General features: G+C 41.9%; 1 protein-coding gene across 3 annotated transcripts in view; it reads left to right on the forward strand.

The window, feature by feature from the left end:
• LOC149181251 (ATP-dependent DNA helicase 2 subunit KU80-like) overlaps positions 1-20,557 on the forward strand; it is a 277,596-nt gene that overhangs the window by 43,154 nt on the left and 213,885 nt on the right. For all 3 annotated transcript variants that reach the window (XM_089416527.1, XM_089416529.1, XM_089416528.1), the window contains exons 2-3: positions 15,499-15,591; positions 15,911-15,962. In XM_089416527.1, the coding sequence (XP_089272653.1) occupies positions 15,499-15,591; positions 15,911-15,962 (145 nt within the window). The remainder of the gene's footprint in view (positions 1-15,498; positions 15,592-15,910; positions 15,963-20,557) is intronic.

Here is a 20,557-nt window from a genome sequence, read left to right on the forward strand (position 1 = left end):
GGTTGCACAATGTGTTTGATGTCATGAAACGCATAAGACATCGCCCTTTGAAAATTTGCTCCGACATTCTTAAGCCCAAAAGGCAATTTGCAATAAGCAAATGTCCCCCATGGACAAATGAAAGCCGTTTTTGGTTGATCGGCAGGTAGAATGTTGATTTGATTGTATCCGGAAAAACTGTCCATAAAGGAAAATATTTCGCTGCCGGCACAATCATCAATGATTTGATCGATATAGGGAGTTGGGTAATTGTCCTTTGGACAGGCTCGATTAATGTCCCTATAATCGATGCATATTCTTATTGTTCCCTGTTTTTTGTTAACCGGAACAATATTCGATACCCAATCCGTTAACGGGATCGGATAAATGAAACCTGCTTTCAACAGTTTTTCAACTTCTGCTTTAATTGCAGCAGCTTTTCGTGGGTGAATCTGACGCAAACGTTGCCGGACGGGTTTAGCGTCCGGGTAAGTCTTGATCTCATGAACAACAATCGCGGGATCAATTCCTGGCATTTCCTCATAGGACCAGGCAAACACGTCGCGGAATTCTTGAAATAGGGCCTTATATAATTGAATTTCGTCATCTGTACACGAGGCACCTATATGAATGTTTTCAACAATTCCGGGCTTAACCGAAATGTCAATAGGAATAGTTCGAGAGATGTTTCCCAAATTTAACTCTGAATCGGGATGTTTCATTGGATTCTGAGGTTCCTTGACATATTCAGTTGTAAAAATTGATGAGAAATCATTTTCAAAACGATCATTCTCGGGTAAAAACGAAGATCTGTGATGGAGATCTTCCCATGGTAAATCATCTACACATAGGATTTCACGAATTTGCTCATCAGAGTGAACAAGTTCAGAAAACGTAGTTAAATCTGAGGTTGATGTGAAAAGTGATTCCTCACGGACCACATTCATTAAGTCAATTTCGGTTGAACACAGGTCGGCAAAAGACTGCACGGCTTCATAGGCAATTTCATATGGACTCAAAGGCATGGAATTACCAAATGAGTCTATCTCAGATTCAGAAGGGATGATCCAAGGATCATCATAAATAATGGTGTCTGATGTAATCATATGAATAGTTGCAAATGAAGATGATGCGTTGATTGGAGGAAAAGGAAAAGTTCCCAGTAAACCGGCATCTTTAACTAATCCTACTCCAACATCCTTATATGGGATAGTCGTTTTACCAACATGCTGAATACTCTCCGAAGAGGCTGGGTCGGATGAAAAGTAAGCCAGCTGGTCTATTGTTACGATCTTTCCATTATGTGGAAACTTTATTACTCGAAAGACCGATGAAACGACCGCTGTCATAACGTAAGACCAACTTCGACCCAAGAGAAGGTTGTAGTCTAGAGGGGCATCAACCACCTCCACATCTAGACTAACGGTTTTTCCTTCAACCCCTATAGGCAAATCCTGTAGAATGCCAAAAGGATGAAACCCACGGCCATCAAAAGCCTTAAGAATTGTCGGGGATTGATTTAGTGAAGGAGAACCAAGCGATCTCCAACACTGTATCGACATAATGCACGTTGAGGCTCCTTCATCAATTACAGTCCGATGAATAGGCCTGTTTTTGACTATCACTGGGATCTGGAAAGCCATTTGATGAGGGAGACGCGGTGTACTATTTTCTAGATCGAAAATTATTAGGTTCGGGTCCTGAACGTCAACAGCTCCTATAGCCGACAAAAGTAATTTACGCTGTGCTGGACATGATTGCAGCACTTCCAAAGCCGACATTGCTGAGGGTGAAACAACTAAATCCTCAACAATGTTATAGTTCTGAGCCGCTCTCGCATGTGGATTGAAAGCTGACTTTCGAAGTATACCCTTAGCGGGCGGTTTGATTACCAAGTCTGGATTAGGTTTCTCGATCTGTAGTGGATCGGAACCGGGAGCTGAGGTTGATGGATTAGAATGAGAAGATTCTGCTTCTTTACCATCAACAGGACTTTTACTGCCATAATCTTGTGATCGAGTCGCAATCCTTACATGGGACATCATCAATATGGGTTCTTCATTGGCACTCGAGGAAGAACCTATCATCTTGCTGTCTTGACTTGGAAATGGATCCTTCAAAACAGCAGGAGTTTGGGAACCTTTGACGATCTTCGCAACCTCTGCACGATGAGGGCAGTCTCTTGTAAAATGTTCTTCGTCACAAATGAGACATGGATAACGAGGTTTGCGCTTTTCATCATTGGATTCCGCCTTTTCAGATTTCTCCTTTGAACTTTTGTTCGTTTTATTCTTCTTCTTTCCTTTCTTCTTCCCACCGGATTTTGATTTAGCTGTAGATGACTCTACAACGTGAATATCGGCGGAAATCTCTGCAGAAGAATCTCCTGTTGGGGAATCAGGCAAGGTTATAATAGGAGAAGAATTCTTGGAGGATTTCTTCTTACCTTTAGTGTTAACCGTGCCAATCATACCATCAACGGCATGAGATCCCGAAGGAGCTGCAGCGATTTGATTTGACTTGGGAAGATCGGGGATCTTTTCGTGTAACGTACCTGACTGAGTATAAACCAAGTCAAGGTACTGTGCTTGAGCAATGACTTGCTCCTCAGTAACCACTCCGGCTTTAGCAACATCTTCAGTGATCTTTGGCAACAAAGATTTTACAAACCACTCAGCCAAGATTTGATCCGGAATAAATACCTTCACTAAACGACGTCGACGTCTCCACTCATGAATATGATCTGAAATGTACGTGGATGTTGATTGTTTTAGCGAAGTTAACAATTCCGTGCCATTGTCATATCGGACTGGCAACTGGAAATGAGTTAAAAACGAGGTAGCTAACTGACTAAAATTATAAAAAGTGCCTCGCGGTAACTCAATGTACCACTTGGCCGCGAGACCAATTAGAGTGCGCTGGAAAAGTCTAAGACGGATCGAATCATCTGTGATGGAGTTAGACGCACACCAGAGGTGGTAAGTCATCACATGGTTCGACGGGTCCTCTCCTGATTTACCTTCGAACTTGGGAATGTCACTGGGCAACTTATTCGGCATTGGCGGCCAAAACGGAAGATAATTAATCGGATCGTTCGTTAGGCGCGACAAGTCTGGTAAGTCCAAAGTTGCGATAAATGGTAACTGCCGATTAGGATCCCTAAAACTCTGGGTCATGAGACCAGCCCCAGGAGGAGGATATCCGGGATAACTGGGAATAGGAATCGCGTTCGGGATATTGTATCCTCTCGGAAAACCAGGATTAACCGGACCGTACTAGGGTTGTTGAGGTTGTTGATAAGTGTACCCAGGATACGGTTGATACTGATAAACTGGCTGCTGGACAGCAGGACCGAATTGGTACTGTCCCTGGTACGGTTGATAGGTAAATTGTGGTTGACTTGTGACAACCGTACTTAAACCAGGTTGTCCTACAGGCATCTGAACCGTAGTTTGAATCGTGGATCCAGACGGTGGTAAAGATGTCTGAGGAGTAGATACAGGAACAGTAGAAACCGGAGCTGTCGATACTCCAGAAGTAGGTGGGGTAGATCGAACAGATGTTGCAGCAGTTGCAGCAGTCGTTTGAGATGGAGTACGAGGCGCAGTAGGCCCAGACTGAGAAACTACCGAAGGTACAGAAGTTTGAATATTAGACTGGATTGGTTGCTGGGGTGTACCAGAAACTAAGGGTTGTCCAGTTTGAGATGACAACTGTACACTTGGCTGCAACACCTGTTGGGTTTGCGATGGATCCCACACTATGTTCATTCCGGGGTACTGACCCATAACAGGTTGAGAATATTGAGGACCATAACTGGGTTGAGGGTAAGATTGATAATTGAAAGGTACATTTCCCGTTCCTTGAACATAAGATTGACCTTGGGGTGGTTGGAAACCTTGGTTCGAGTACTGACCTTGGGGTAGATACCCTTGAGGCACGTACTGATACTGGGGTTGACCTTGAGGTATAAATTGATACTGGGGTTGACCTTGGGGTACATATTGAGTCTGGGGTTGACCTTGAGGAACGTACTGTATTGTAGGTACGTACTGTCCTTGAGGTCGCCCCCCATATGCAAATTGTGTACCTTGAGGTTGCCCCCCAGGCGTTAATTGAGGCTGCCCCCCAGGCGGTAACTGGTCACCTTGAGGTTGAGAATTGGGAATAGAACCTGACATCATAAGAATGTCTTCTACGCTCAACGACTTTGCACTATTGTTTCCAGTTAATAACCCTTGCTCAATAGGTTGAGGAGATGCTCCCGAAAAAGTACCAGAAAGTGACTGATACCCAGAGGGAACAAAAGGACCGCCGTACAAAAAAGATTCAGGCGATTGAGTAAACATGGACGACTGACCTGACATATTTACGGGAGTATAAAAATCTCTAGGATGATAAGGAGCACGAGGTGGTGAAAAACTTAACGTTGGGTTTTCCAAATAATTAGTCAAAGAAAGATACCAAGTAGTACTCCTAGGCGGACTGTAAAAAATTGATTCACGCTCCCTTAGATCAAGAACAGGTTGATTTTCAGGGATAGAGATGCCTACTTCTTCTTCCGGAGCAAGTTCTTCAATAGCAATAAGTCCAGAAGGAAGATCTTGGGTAATTACTCTTTCTACCCTAGGTGAATCAGGACCACTAGAAGTTGGAGAGACAAACCCCGATGTTGGAGTAACAGGTTCAGATATCTCAGGTTCTTCACCTATATCACTAGTAGATGAAAAGCTACAAGCAAGTTCGGAAACTGAAATCAATTGCGGATCGTAACCTGTTACTAGAGTTTGGTAATCAGGATGTACAACTAATGAAGACTCTCCTTCTTCAGGTGACCCAACCTTACTACCACTAGGAGTTACGAGGACTTTCAAGCCTTCAAGTTGGCTCGGGACTTCTTCAGGAGGTTGGCCCCGAAGTCTACGGGACTTCCTCAATAAATCAGCCACGGTTACAAACTCAGGAGACTGGCCCCGAAGTCTACGGGACTGTCTTGGTAATTCAGCCACAGTTAAAAACTTTTAACTACTTCACACGCAAACAAATTAAAATCTCAATGAAAAACACCTAAAGTCTCTAAAGAACCAAGCAAATTTGAATCACACGCCTAAAGAATCTAGAGATCAAACACATACAAACAGTAACTTTCCGGACCGAAAACACTAGTTGGTGATGAAATCCAACGTCGCAGAATTCAGTACAGAAATGGCGGTTGGAACAGTTACCCTGGCAACCTGCTTACTGAATAGACTGGACCAAGTTCCTCCACTTAACCGTCTCGAGTGAAGTGAACCCCCCAGAAAATCCAAGTGAGTCTAGCCGATGTCTGCTCCAGGTACAGTGGGATCTTCCCACCACTGTCACCTTAGGAAGAATCCTAAAGAATATGGCCACTAAGGTTACCAACTGAGACAAATACCCCTGGGGGAACAGTCTACGATCCGATACGCACACAAGGGTAGAGTAGCAAGCTCAATCCCCTTGAAGGCTCCTTGACATAATCCAAGGTTTACCAACAAGTGACCCCAGGCTCCTCGACAATGGTTAATTCGAGGTTTACCGTTTTTAATACGTGAATATCTGGCGTCGTTCCCAATGAGGAAGGATTGATTCCCACACTGGTTCGGACACGATCTCGTGCTTCTCCTTTAAGAGGAGCTTTCCCAAAGCATAAATGCAACAATTGGATTTCTTCCTACCACAAGATACAGCTACTTGTTTTTTTTTACTGTCTTGGAGAGTTAATTACTCTCCTACTCCAAGACACTAGCCTAAGCTAAGTTGGTGTATCAGAGCCCTAGAAATAAAATGTTACTAGGTGAATTTTACTTTAAGCGTTAATTTTAGTGGTTGTTGTTTAAGTCAAGAGGTGGCGGAGATGAAACTCGTGGTGTAAAGACTCGACTCGAAATCACTAAAAAGATGCACCTAAGATGATTTAAACAATCTTTTCTCTTCGATGAACTTCTACACTAAGAAAGAGTTTGAGAATGCAAATACTTTGTAAACATAAATCTTTCTCAATTAAACAAATTTAAAGAAGAGCTTTTTCCTTTCCAAAACACTCAAAATGAGACAACTAGTTATTTCACAAAAATTTCCCTTTTCTTTTCAAAGCACTCAACCACTACAAAAACAAACTTTTTCCAAAAGAGATTTTTTTTTTTATATTTTGTAAATAAAACACTCAAAACTAATGAAAATGACTAACTTTGAGAGCTACAAACTATAAAAAGCTACTTGAAGTCAAAGCCTACTAAAAGTCTTTTTGAGGATGTTTTACTTAGCTAAATGTGAGCTAAGGACTAATTTATGCAGAATCACAATTAGTCAAAAAACAACCAATCTTTCGTTTAAAAAAAAAAATGAAAATTCCAACTTTCAAATACAAGTTTTTCGAAATTTTGAAATGAGAAAACACAAAGCGGATTCCTCAACAAGGGGAGATTTCATAAATGGTCAGACTCATAAGAACACTGGTAGACACCAAGGTAATCTGAGGTCCCTACGACTTCTAAGTTCAGAGCCACTACACAACCAAAAACGAAAAACAAACCCAACAAGCAAAATTCCTAGGAATTCCACCTAAAACCCTAACACTAATGAAATTAAACCAAGGAAAGTTTTTGACAGGGAACAAGCAGGTCTGGGCAATGGCTAAAACCTATAAACAAATTCTAAACTGATAAAAAAGAGAAAAATTTAAAATTTCTCAAATTTTTGACAGGGTACGCAGGCAACCTGTTTAGAGAGGTGCGTTCACGCTCTGTGTACAAAGGAAAAGTGCGTATAGGTACGCACTGTGCTTAACTCAGAGGGTGCGTACCTCTCCCAAAACTATGAAAAATAAAAACTGACTCAAAATTAACTAAATTCACCCAATCCCACAATCATCAAGTCAAAAACAGAAACAGAAAATACAGTTTCTCAGGTCAAAGTATAAACAAGGAAAACAATCAATTACCCAGTGGAGTCGCCATTTTGTTGCACGGAATGAGTCGATCTTGTGGACAAGATAGACCTTCCTAGAATCTAAAGAAGACCTAATGACAAGCAAACCAACCAGACACTATCTTTCTCTAAATATGCTTTAATAAACAATAGCAAACAAGTGTTTTTAGGGACTACCTTTGGTCCAACGCAAGCTTGTGGATGCCCTCGCTCCTTTGATCCAAATGAGCTCCTTTTCGCGAATCTGCAAACAAAAACAAGGCAAACAAATTAAATAGCACCTGAAAAACCAATTGCGTAAAACATATTTAACATGAAAGTCAAGGAGTCCATGAAACAAATAACATAAGATACTTGTTGAGAAAAATGAGTTTGATTGTATTAATTCAAAAGAAGAAGAACTTTACAACCTTTGCCTTGACGCTGTACAAGCTCTTCCCAGGGTCCAACAAGAAGTCTCCTCTACTTTGACAAGTTTCACTCACTCCCCAATGAAGCCAAAAAAGTATGTGATCTCTCCTCTTAAGCTCAACTAGGAAGTCTTAATTTCACCAGCATTTACCCTCAAAATGTTCAGCTTCTAACCTCTCCAGTCCTCACCCCAATGCCTGTATTTATAGTGCAATGGAGGGAAGTTACTAGGTCCTCCTTCAAAGGGATAAAACCCTCATTCAAAGGGATAGCTCCTTTAGTCAAGGGATTAGCTCCTTCTCTTTTGGGATGCATGAACCACCTCAGAGCGAACAATCCACGTCAAAATTCCTTCTAGAAAACTCTAGAATTAACCCAAAGTGAGTTTTTTAAGATAAAACTTGCGCCTTTTGACTTTCACAGGGGTCCGCACCTACACCGTTAGGGACAGAGCGGGTAGGTACGCAACTTTTGTACACAGAAGGTGCGGGACCTCAGGTGACCATGAGAGAAAGTGCGAAACCAGAGTTACATTGATTTTTAATGTCTTTCTCCCATTTCCAAAGCTTGATTTGAAGAGCTGAGGTCTTAAACTTGCTTAGGAGGACAGTATAAGTGATGATAGACCCATACTGACTGTAAATAATCATAGTGACGATATTTTTTGTGTAACACTAACCCCATTTCCCTACTCATTGATCAGATGAGAGGTACTTCCCATGAGTCCCATACTGCATGGGTAGGATGCCTCGACAGGAGAACTAATCATCCTGTCCACAGGAGAACGAATCATCCTGTCCAATAGTCGCCACAGGAGAACTAATCATCCTGGTCCACAGGAGAACTAATCATCCTGTTCCACAGTCGCCACAGAGAACTAATCATCCTGGCCCACAGGAGAACTAATCATCCTGTTCCACAGTCGCCACAGAGAACTAATCATCCTGTTCTATAGTCGCCACGGGGTGTCATAGGGGAAGGTTGAACCTTTCACCCTGTACATAGTGCACCACTAGGGGATGGTGAGTCGCCCTGTGGTTGCATGTCGCTCCAAGAAGTACCCCGCGCCCCCTTGGAGCTCCCAAAGCTCAATACATCATACTCGACCCTCATAAGAGGGTCTCTGAACGACACCAAGTCGTTCTCGGAAAGTCAAGAATTTGACCTTTCCCAGGGGCTTCGTCAAAATGTCGACGACCTGTTCATCTGTACCGATATGTTGGAGCCTTATTGCTCCCCGCTGCACCATATCCCGAATATAGTGGTACCTGATATCAATATGCTTGGAGTGATCATGAAATACAGGATTCTCTGATAAACGAATCTCGCTCTGGTTGTCACACAGGATCACGGTGGTATCCAATGTAAATCCAAACAGCTCACTGAAGAGCTTTCATAACTAGACCGCCTCATAGGAGGCCATACTAGCAGTAATGTACTCTGCCTTGGCGGTGCTCAAAGCCACCGACTTCTGCTTCCTGCTCATCTAGGATATCGAGGCAGATCCTAAAGAGAAATAGCAGCCAGAAGTGCTATTTCGGTCCACCACACTGCCTGCCCAATCAACATCGGTATATCCAAGTAGTCTCACATCTCCGGCAGTGTATCTCAACCCATGAGTGATTGTGCCACGAAGATATCTCAACAGATTCTCGACACCAATCCAATGTGTGTGGTGAGGCTCAACCATATGTTGACTCAATGTGTTGACTGCGAAGCATATATCCGGACGGGAGTTCACCAAGAACATCAATGCTCCAACGAGTTGACGATACTCGGTAGCATTTCGTAAAACATGTCTAGCAACACTATTGCTTAACTTCTTGAAGTCAAGCTTCGTCGGGGTAGTCACGGGCTTGTAGTCCACCATACTGAATCTCTCCAATATTTTCACCACGTATTTTCCTTGAGATAGGAAAATCTCCCCTGGTTTCTGCTAGACTTCCAGTCTTAGGAAATAGTGCATTAGTCCTAGGTCTTTCATTTCGAACTCGGAAGCCAACTCCCTCTTACATTTGAGAATGAGAGGGTCTGCACTTGTTAGAAAGAGGTCGTCAACGTACAACACCAGTATGAGAGGTTTGTCATCTTCAACCTTAAAATAAAGGTTAGGGTCAGCTTCACTCCTAGTGAATCCCAACTTCATCAGGTAGCTATTGATCCTCTCATAACACGCTTGGGGTGCCTGCTTTAGCCCATAGAGGGCTTTCTTCAATCTGCACATGTGAGATTCTCGATCATGAATCTCAAATCCTTCGGGTTGCTCCACATAGACCTCCTCTTTGATCGAATCATGCAAGAACGTGGTCTTGATATCCATCTGATGTAGGTTCCATCCTTGTGAAGCAGCAAGGGCTATGATCGAGCGGATGGTGGTATATCGGGCAACAAGTGCAAATGTCTTGTCATAGTCTATACCTTCCTTTGGAGAGAAGCCACAAGCGACAAAACAAGCCTTATACTTTTCTGTACTTCCATCAACTGCATGCTTTATCTTGTAAAGCCATTTCGAAGTGACAACTGCTTTGTCCTGGGGTCTGGGGACCACATCCTAGACATTGTTTTTCATGATGGACTCATATTCCTTAGTCATAGCATCCTTCCATACTTGATGCTTGACAACTTCTGCGAATGACGAAGGCTCATTTTGGATGATCGTGCTCATGATGGTCAAGTATCCTTGATACTTGGTCGACTTCTTACTTTCCCGGAAGGTTCCCCTAGGTGCAACGTGCCCTTCAGCATCATCAAGTGTCCCCCTTGGCCATGAAGGCCTCTTCCTAGAAGAGGAAGGGTTTGCAGAGGGGGATCAATAGGATCCATAGGTTCTTCACATCGGGCATCGTCTCATCTTCCTTTTCCTTTGGTTCCCTGGTGTCAGCTTCTTTAGATCCCCTTTGAGTAGGAAGATTGTCAACTTTGGTAAGAGCCATATCTTTGTCAAAGGTGACATCATGGCTAATCTCGATTCCCTTTGACCAGCCACAGATTTTATAGCCCTTAGTGTTTTCGCTATAGCCCACGAAGATTCCTTTCTTTCCAGATGCACCCAATTTATTCCTCTTCTCCTTCAGCACATGAAAATATATCGGACTTCCAAAAATTCTAAAATGAGATACGTCAGGTTTCTTACTAGTGAACATCTCTTCGGGAGTCTTGGAACCCAATGCTTGATGAGGGCATCGGTTTTGCACATATACGACAGTATTCGCAGCTTCGGCCCATAGAAACTTCGGAAGTCTTTGATCGTGAAGCATAGCACGGACAACTTCCACAATCGTACAATTCTTCCTTTCCGCCACACCATTCTGCTCAGGGGTATATGGTGTTGTAGTCTCCCTCTTAATGCCAACTTCTTTGCAAAAGTCATGGAACTCATTGGATTCATACTCAATCCCATTAGCAGTCCTTAAGATCTTGTTTTTCTTTTCGGTTTGATTCTCAATCAAGGCTTTGAAGTGACGAAACCAAGTGAACACTTAATCCTTCTTTTTCAAGAAGTATATCCAAGTCTTGTGAGAATAATCATCTGTAAAAGTGAGGTAATATAAATATCCTTCCAAGGAGTTCACAGACATCATACCAGATATGTCTAAGTGAACCAACTGCAATATATCGCAGGTCTTGCTTAGGCTTGAGGGGAATGGTCCCCTTTTGAGCTTCCCTTCGGCACATCCCGGACATACACCTTCTTGCTCTACTCGGAACTTGGGCATCCCTGTCACCATTTGTCTTGCATTGGGTAGAGATTTATAATGAAGGTGAGCAAACCTCCGATGCCATAGTTCGGACTGAAGTGATGTGTCACAAGACATGACACCTAGCGGACTTCCTCCGACCTGATATAATGAATCGACTCGAAACCCAAGAGTGAAAGCTTCTTTAAAATTCTTTTTCCATACACGTACCTTGCCATCGATGAAGGTTACCTTGTAGCCTTTGTCTTCCATTGCCGAAACGGACACCAAGTTCTTTTTGAGATCAGGTACATATAGGACTTTTTGCAAATGGATTGTCCGAGGGAGCAGTAGTAGAGAGGGCCACTGGTAGACAATATTCATCTTGCTTATTGTTAACAACGTTAGATTCATACTTGGAGTTTCTTGCCTTCTTGAAGGGTTGTCCTCTTCCTTGATTTCTGGCATTTCTTTTACCTCTGCCATTGGACCTGCCATTCCTTTGATTGCCTTGAGAGTGATTTTGGTCATCGTCATGGTGTGAGTCCCTTTTATCAGGGCACTCCCTCGCATAGTGGCCCATTTTATTGCAATTGTAACATCATCCTTTTCTTCCACCCTTCGGTCTAGCCTTTCCTTTGAATTTAGCCCTAGAATTGTTTCTTCTTTTAGCATGAGAAGAAAAGACAGAGGGATGGCCTTTAAGTGCGGGCATTTCTTGCTCTTCCATCCTTGTCTCTTCTTGAATACATCTAGCCATCAATTCCTCAAATCCAGGGATGACATTAATGTTGAGAAGAGTAGTCCTGAATATATACCACTCAAGTGGCAGTCCTCCAAGAGTTGTGATAGTCATTTTCCTATCAAGAACTACTTCCCCAATAGATAGGAGATCATTCTTGATATCGATGATCCTTAAGAAATATGCTTGCATACTCTCATCTTTGCCCTTCTTAATTTCCTTCAGCTTATTTCTAAGGAATAGAACTTGATTTGCATCATTAACTTTAAATAAACTCACCAGTCTATCGTAGATTTCCTTGGAGGTTGTCAGCTCAGAAACATAGGCCACCAGGCGTTTGTTGATAGAGTCCCGGATGATCTTCCTTGCTTTGACTTCTCCCTTGGACCACTTGCTTTTGGCAGCAACGGATGCATTTGATGGAGGCGCAACAACATTGCCTCCCACATGGTCGAACACTTCCTGATCTTCTAAAGTCAGATCGAGAGACATCTTCCATCCGTGATAGTCAGATTTCTCACGGAACTTGTCTTCGGCGGGGAAGAGTGTTGAGGACCCCATGAAGTTTTTAGGATAGTCTTGCCAACCTTCTCTTCGGTGATTACTCTTGCTCTTGCTCTTGCTTGCGCTGTGTCTTCACCTCAGCTCTGATACCATGTTAAATTATGGTATGTTCTATGCTTAGAGCAGTTTACTTCTTTTCTTCTTATTAGCCACAGATTAGCAATCACATATACATTAAGTAAAGTGCAGATAGAACATTAAACGATCAACAAAAAACAAGCCAAGACAAGAGACACAAGATGTGGCGGCTAGCCAGGGACAAACCCCAATGCGGGGAAACCCTTTGACCAAATCTTCTTTTATCTTCAATAGTTCAGCAGAGAGAAATAGAACAAAATCAAAATTCTATAATTTTATATCAGCAGCAGCAAACCCTAGATCAACAAAGTCAAACTTGGTCAAACGAGTTGAAATTGACCTCCAATATGCTTGGTCAATTTCTAGTCAGCTAGCCCTCGAAGAGTCTGAAGAAACAACCCTTGAACAACGCCAAAACATAGTCATACTGCTGTTTATTGAAGTCAACCTGCTGCCCAAAACTAGTGCAGTCAACGCCGGTCAAACCTGTGGACGGATTGCCTCGATTTTTGTGCCAAAATCTACAGCATGCCTAGGAGGGGCAGCCACACCAAAACCTCACCCTTGATGAGTCAACGCTTGGCCAACGCAGGTCAAAGAGACCTTCAACAACTTCTGTGTCCTCCTTGCCCTAATGTGTCCTCCTTCCCACGTGTGAGCTGCTCCTTGTATAACCCAAAGCTAAGGAGAGAGAGAGAAGAATGAGTGAGATGAGATGATGAGAAAATGAATCAACCTCTCTTGTATTTATATGATTTACTGGGCATGTGTGCCACACATTTAACTGCTGGCCGACCTTGACAATTTGTCAAGTAAATACAAATAAATTCATATCTCCATAAATACTTGTCGGAATCGGATGATCTTTAGATCAATCCTACACCTCTCGACAAGAGGAATGTAGGAAAAATATCAGTTGCCATAAATGAGGTGACCCACATGGAGTTTGGCCCTAGTTGTCAATTTTAACATTTAGTGAGATTGGGCGAGTACCCATCTCCCCTTGGTGAGTTCATCCAGAATTCACAGGAGAGCTCAACAGTGCAATTCAGTTTAGTTTGGAAGGCCGACATAGCAGTGCAATAGAGTGTCTTGGAGGCTAGCTATTCATCTTAGCTATTTTGGTTTTATGTGCATGTAACCCCAACTTATCCATTATAATAAAAGCTGAGAAAGTTCCTGTTCATTGTGTTATGGGTTTGCAGTGCTTTATTTGTTTTAATTTTACATGGCAATCTTCTGTTTATGAATGAAAATTTTATTTGAAGTATTTCTGAGTTAGAATTTGAAGAAAACCCCAAATTGTTCCATTTGGGACATTACAATAACCCACCAATTACATAGAAAGGGTTTGGCAAAACGTTGACCTCTGAAATTCTGCCCAATTTCCACCTACTCCCACTGCTGGGTATTTCGACCCACCTAAAAATATCACTGCAGATGGTCACCAAAATGGCTGCAATATTCAGCAATTTCCCCTCCAGAACTACCCCACAAGCTCCAACCCTCAATTCCTCTCTCTCCAAGCTCCCACGTGTGGCATGAAGGTACCACTGCGCAGGCCCACGCAGTCCTTGGATGATTGTGTTGGCACAGCAGTCTCCCACGAAATGGAGCCTTGGAAGCACTCCAAATCTTCAGCAATTGATGGCCCTAGGCTGTCCCTGAAAGCCCAACAATTCTCGGCTCCACAACTAGCTCCTCCAAAAGTAGCGTATTCCCTTTCCTGTGCCCCACCTGCTCTCCAGCTCCATAAATTCACTTGGCAAGCTCCGTGGGTAAATCAGAAATGATGCAAAACACCTCCTTGGGTTGGCACTCGAAGTCCACTGAAGGTAGGGTGAGATTCTCGCTTGAAAATCTCGTGTGCTCAACAACACATGCAGACTTGGCTCTTTTCTCAAGCGTGCTAGTCAAGGGTGAATGTTCAAATGATCAAAAGATCCCCAAAAATGAGTGCCCCCTCCTATTTTGTCATTGAGCCTCCAATTTCCCCATGTGGGACCCATCCATCGATTTTCCCTCTCTCTTTCCCTCCAAGAGTGCATACTACCAAAAGGGGAGCATATTCCTTTTTGGGGTGGCCCCCACCATCCACTAGCCATTCGATTTCCTCCCTTTCTCCTATGTTGGGCCCTTACTTTAGCTCAAAACTTCAAGTGGGGTCCCACAACCCACTTTTCCTAAGTAGTAATCCAAAATTTGACAAAATTGATATTTCCCTTAGCAATATTGCTAAGTGGGAATATCACACATTATTGAATTTCCCTTGAGTATGTTTTCCAGAGGGGAGATCCTTTCAATTTTTTTTTAGCTCGATGATATCCATCAGACTCATATTCGCTAGATATTTTGATTGGAAGATTCTATTCCATAGAGCATTTGTTTTTTTGAACATTCTCCAACAGTTTCGCTGAAAGGGCTTTGTTCACAAGATCCAACCTTTCAGACCCCTTACTCTCGCCCATTGGGGTTTGGCTGTTTCATGCCAAGCAAATAGATGCTATTTCTTTTACTTTTTAGATCCAAGCTATAGGAAATGCCTGATTAATCCTTCAGTACCTGAGATAGTCTTTGATGGAGCTATTAGTATTGAATTAAAAAAAATGGGGATTCTGAGAGGATAGCCTGGATACATACCAACCTGCCAGCAAGTGAAATGCTTCAATCAACTCATGATGCCAGCAAATTGTAACTTCTTCCTTGACAACAAATTTGTGTGAAAGTGTTAGCTGCTAATGTGACTTTTTAATTATGTTTTAGAATGTTGTAGATGAGTAATCTCGTGACAGGACATATATTATTTAACAACGTCTTCGCTCGCAAGTGGCCTTTGTCTCTCCTAAGAAATCAAATTAACTGGTAAGCATTTTTTTGTGATCATTTAGTCAAGGAGCTGTCTATAGTGCTTTAATAAAATAATATCATGTGACCCAACATGGTTTTTCTTGAATCTTGATATGAAGTGTCTGTCCATCAAAATCAGTTAAATCGAGGATACAAAAGTAAGAACAAGTGATTCTTTCATTTGCTTTTCTCGCTGATGAAAAACTTGTCTTCCATTGTAAAATGCTGATAATTTCTTGGCGGTGTCAGGAGTCGCTGGTATTATTGATTGACATCAGTCCATCAATGCACAAACACCTCCATCATGTAGAAAGAGCCATGTCTACACTTGTACGCAGGAGGGTATGCTTCTGTTTATATTTATTTTGTTTTAGATACATAACACATCTATCTTTGCATGACGTCTGTTTGCTTGGATATCATTCTTATTTTGTAAATGGTTTTCGATTTGATGAATTATATTCAGTCTAATACAAATAATCACCTCTCTATTTGTTTCAAATCCTGTCCTATATTGGAAAACATATGCATTGTAATATGTACTACCACTTTTTGATTGGAAATGCTTTTTGTGTATCAAGAATGATGACGCTGTATTCAGATTATAAAGTTCTTTGCAGAAATGCTTATGAGTCATTTTGGTCATATTTGTTGTGAATAGGTTTTTTTTAGCAAGATTGATGATGCAGGGCTTGTCCTATTTGGATCTGAAGGTATTATCTATATCCATATAATCGTGGTTGTTCTTCAGCTATATGGAAAAACATTACAATAGGCAAACCTTTAATTAATCTTCAATTTCTGCCACAACCATTTTTTTGTGCCTTTCCTTCAAGGACAACTAAAAAGTTAGGAGTTGGGCTAAATACTTGTTAATGCCTAAACATATATTAATTTCTGTAGGACATGAATGAATTGCATAATTTATCAACACACAATATGGTTATAATGATTAGTATTTTACAGTAGGCAAAACAAGAAAGACGAGAATAATAGCTATTTAACTTTGGAAAACAATGTCAGAAAACTATTCCCATTGGCAACAAATCTCATATACTTTCCAAGTGGTGTGCTATTGTAGTCGTTATGATAAATTATATGCATATATATTGTTCACGTAGCTCCACTTATAGACATGACCTTTAGGTCATACTCATTCACTAATTAACAAATCTTGTCACTTGTGTACTCTATAAAGTATACATAACTTGCTCTTATTCTCTAGATGCTTTGTTTGTCAACTACTTATGAAATTGATGCCTATGGACTATTGAAATTAACAGCGCTTTTGGTGTTTAGTGTTGAATTTGTAACTATAGTGGGTGTTCATAATGTATATTTGGCCACTTGATGTATTTGTATTGATTATCGTAAAGCATATTTTAAATGCTAGAGTCAAAAGAAAATATATTTTGAGTCAAAGTCCCATTACGACTTTTAAAAGAAGAAAATTTGAATTTTTGAATTTGAAATTTTTGTCTCTAAGTTTGTCAAGTTAGCCTCCCTCCAAGTCAAGCCGGCCCAGGGCAAAGGAGACACCCATTCGACCCAACAAATCACTATATAAAGGCAATGCAACTTCATTCTCTTGGCAACAATTCACACTCTCTTGTGAAGACAATTTTTGGGCTTCCTACGAAGATAAAGAAGGACAAGGAGGATGAAAAGGAAGATGAATCAACTCTCTCTCCCCCTCTCTCTCTCAAGTTCGGACGTGTGGATAGTCTCTTCTTTTGGTTCGTAGTTTTTCTGGGTAGTTCTGTTGTAGGGGGCTGAAATTCTGGATAGTTGCAGGGGCCAAAATTATGGGGTAATTGGTAGCTATAGGAGGGCCGAAATTCTAGATCAGATTGGGAGGCTTGACTTGAAGGGGTTGACTAGGTTTGACCATAGGTCTAGGTGTGCCTTGTTGCCACTCACTCTAGCAGGGGTCCTAGGGGGGGTACGTGAGGGACAACTATTAGAACAAATGACAACAATGGGACAAAGACCCGCTGTCACCTCAATCAGTGTCCCCTGCTCTTTACGGATTTTCACCGATGAGAGGAGTTCCGATATGAGGGAAATTACTTGAATGGTAGGATCAATGGCAAGGTATGATGTGATTTCCAAGGCCCATTCAAAGGAAAGGCTCAAATAATGGCTCAAATGCTTCAAGGGAAGTTGAAAGGCTCTCCAAGAAAGGCCTATGAAGGATGACGAGACCTCGGGCTCATAAATGTTCAATAATGACGAGTGCCTAAGATCAAGACTTCTAATATTCCTCACTTGTGATTAATATGTCTATACTAGGATTCAAAGTGAGGCAAGGATGGCTCATTCAATGCAAAGATTCAATTAAAGTATGAGCTTTGGGAGGATCTAGGATGAATTTCCATGAAAAACCCCTTGAGAGAAATACTATACAAGACCTAGGGTTGAGAGATATGTCGAGATAAAGGCTCATCCAAGGTCAAGATAGCTAAGAGAAAAGGTTTTGAATGATAAGCTATAACTTGCAAACCTTCAAGAAATCCCCAAGTCAAAGCAGCTTCAAGGGTTCCCACTTGGTACGAAAGCTAGGGCATCAATTATCTCGAGATTCAACCGTGAGAATGATCCCAAAATTGAAGGAGAGCTAGAGAAAACACCAATGCAAAAGCCTGTCTAATTAGTTTTGCAAGATCTCACTCCTAAAGGATTTCACACCAAGCCCTAGAGAGGCTACCAATCCTTGAAGGGACAAAAAAAGGAGGAAGAAAAAGGTGAAAAGAATGATGTCTCGTTGAGTTAATGTGAACACCAAGGATCTAGGACCAACGCCTAGCTATTGGTAAGATTGGATTCAAAATGATCAAGATTAAGGAACTACGCTCTTCAAGGAGGCCTAAAGAAGCAGCTTCGTTCTCTATGGATGCAACTGCATGGCAACTTCATACTTCTATACTTCGATGGCAGTCTTTATGGAGTTTTGAGGTTGCACATGCTAATAATCCTTTAGGAACATTCATTCATTTTTTGTCCAATGAGTAACACATGCAAAAAATATCCAATAGTTTCAATGATTCCACTAATTCACTTTAATTAAGGCACATTATTTCACCATAAGAAAATAATTCTATGCATTAGACATCCATTAAAACAAAAATATAACATTATATTGCACTTTCAAGACAAAGAAGAGTATATCCATCCACAGTCTTGCCAAAGAGAAGCTCCAAGAGAGATAGCGAAAACTTTCGATACATCAAAATGCATTTAATCATCCAAATCATTCCACAAATTGTAGGCTGAAAATCCTCTAATGAGGTAGTCGAAAATCCCAAGTGTGGTGATCTAATACAAATGAGGCTCTCTTTTATTTATATGACCCTTTAGAAGTTCGATTTAGCCTAATTAGACTAATTAAGCCCCTAATAATATTCTAATGTGCAAAATAACAATAACTTTGGTGACAAGCCCACCAAATAGCTCAAATGTGTGAAATAAGCCTTCCTAATGATGCTGAAATGATAAAATGATGGTGCAAAGGGCCTTTGGAAGGCCAATATGAGTCCTTAATTTGCCGTGATGAAGAGGAGGGCACCAAAATGATGATCAAGGGGGTAGCCCCTTGATTTCCAAGCAAAACATCTTGCGGTGCTCCAAAGTGGCTGTGAGGCGCAATCAATGGCCTCATGGGTCTCCAGGGGCTCAATAACAAGTCGATGCTCCATAAGTGAGGGCTAGAAGATGATGCATACCCTCCTATGTCCCTTCGGATGAGACAAAACCCTATCTAGGCCTTGGATTAGCTACCGATTGTTGGGTGCAATTTTGTGGCCCGTTGGGCAACGTAGTCCAAGTGCATCATCGTCTCTGTATTGCTGGGACACGAACAAGCAATATGTGGTGCTGAAGAAGCCCATGGCGTGACAATCAATGCTCTGCTGTGGTGGAGGCCCATGGCTCTCAACACTCACCCTACAAGTGCCATTATGACCTTGTAGAGGGCTTGGATCTCGTATAGGGAGACCAAGTTCAAGATGAAGACCCACTTGCAATCCTATATAATATCCAATGCGTCTCCTCACCTTCCAGTGCAACAATCCATTAGTGCAATTAAGTAAATAAGCTTGCTAATCATGGGAAAAAGTGGATACTTCATATGGCATGACCTTCCAAATGGGATTTAGAAAGTACAAATGTTACCTTGCTCGACAAGAGAGGTTAATAAATGACCCTTTTAGGTGGTTTCAACCTCTAAGGTAGTGACAGGTCTATGGTACATCCATCAAATGGTAGGTTGTTAATTTTAGGTATGTTCTATGCTTAGAGCAATTTATTTCAATTTTTACAGTTAGCCCAATATCTTTTCCAGATTAGCAATCACATCAGCATTAAAGTAAACTGCAGATAGAACATAAACATAAATCGCAGAAGACAAGCCAAGACAAGAGGACACGAGATGTGGCGCTAGCCAGGGACAAACCCCAATGTGGAGAAACCCTTGATCAACTCTTCTTATATGTTCTTCAATAGTTCAGCAGAGAGAGAGATAGAGATAGTACATTTACAACAGAAGTCAACACTCTGACTTAAGGTGACTCCACCTATCATTGTGCTGCATCTCATCATCATGCTGCACCTCATCGTGCTGTACCATGCTGCGCCCATCATCACAATGCTGGACCTTATGAGGCACTGTTGTCCTAGTGTTTAGCACTGCTGTACCTTGTGCCATTGTTGCACCATGCTGTCACCCATGTGCTTGCTGCACCATTGCTACTTTGTGTACTTGCTGCACCAAGTATCATACTACTGTCCCATTGTGCTTGCAGCACTATGCTTGCTGCACCTTGTTGTTGTTGCTGTCCTATTGTGCCACTGCTGCACAATATCATAGCTGTCCTAATCATTCTGCTGTCCCAACATGATGCTGTCCTAATATGCTGCTATCCCATCATTTTGTTGTCCAATGAGTTTGCAGCACCATGAACCATTGCTGCAATGTACAACAACACTGCTATCCCATTGTTGCTAGTTAGGGCATATTTGCTTGCTGTAATAACCCTTGATCAGCTACTAAAACAACCCTTCTTGACCGCGGCTTTCCCTTGGAGAAGTGGTGGCTCCCATCGCTGCTGTTCTGGGCATAAATAGCCCCCAATACACCTTCATGCTGCCTTGTTTTGGAGTGGCTAGGCCAGCGGCCTACCACAGACCTCCACTGCCACCTACAGCCCACCTAAACCACCATACGTTGCCCTCCAAACAGTTCGTAGGGCTGCAACTTACCCACAACAGTCTACACTTCCCTTTACCAAGCGTTGGGCACCTAAGAATTCCA

The sequence above is a fragment of the Pinus tabuliformis genome, chromosome 3_2 (assembly GCF_031772625.1).
Source record: "Pinus tabuliformis cultivar Carrire ecotype Pingquan chromosome 3_2, CPIR1, whole genome shotgun sequence".
Classification (NCBI taxonomy): Eukaryota; Viridiplantae; Streptophyta; class Pinopsida; order Pinales; family Pinaceae; genus Pinus; species Pinus tabuliformis.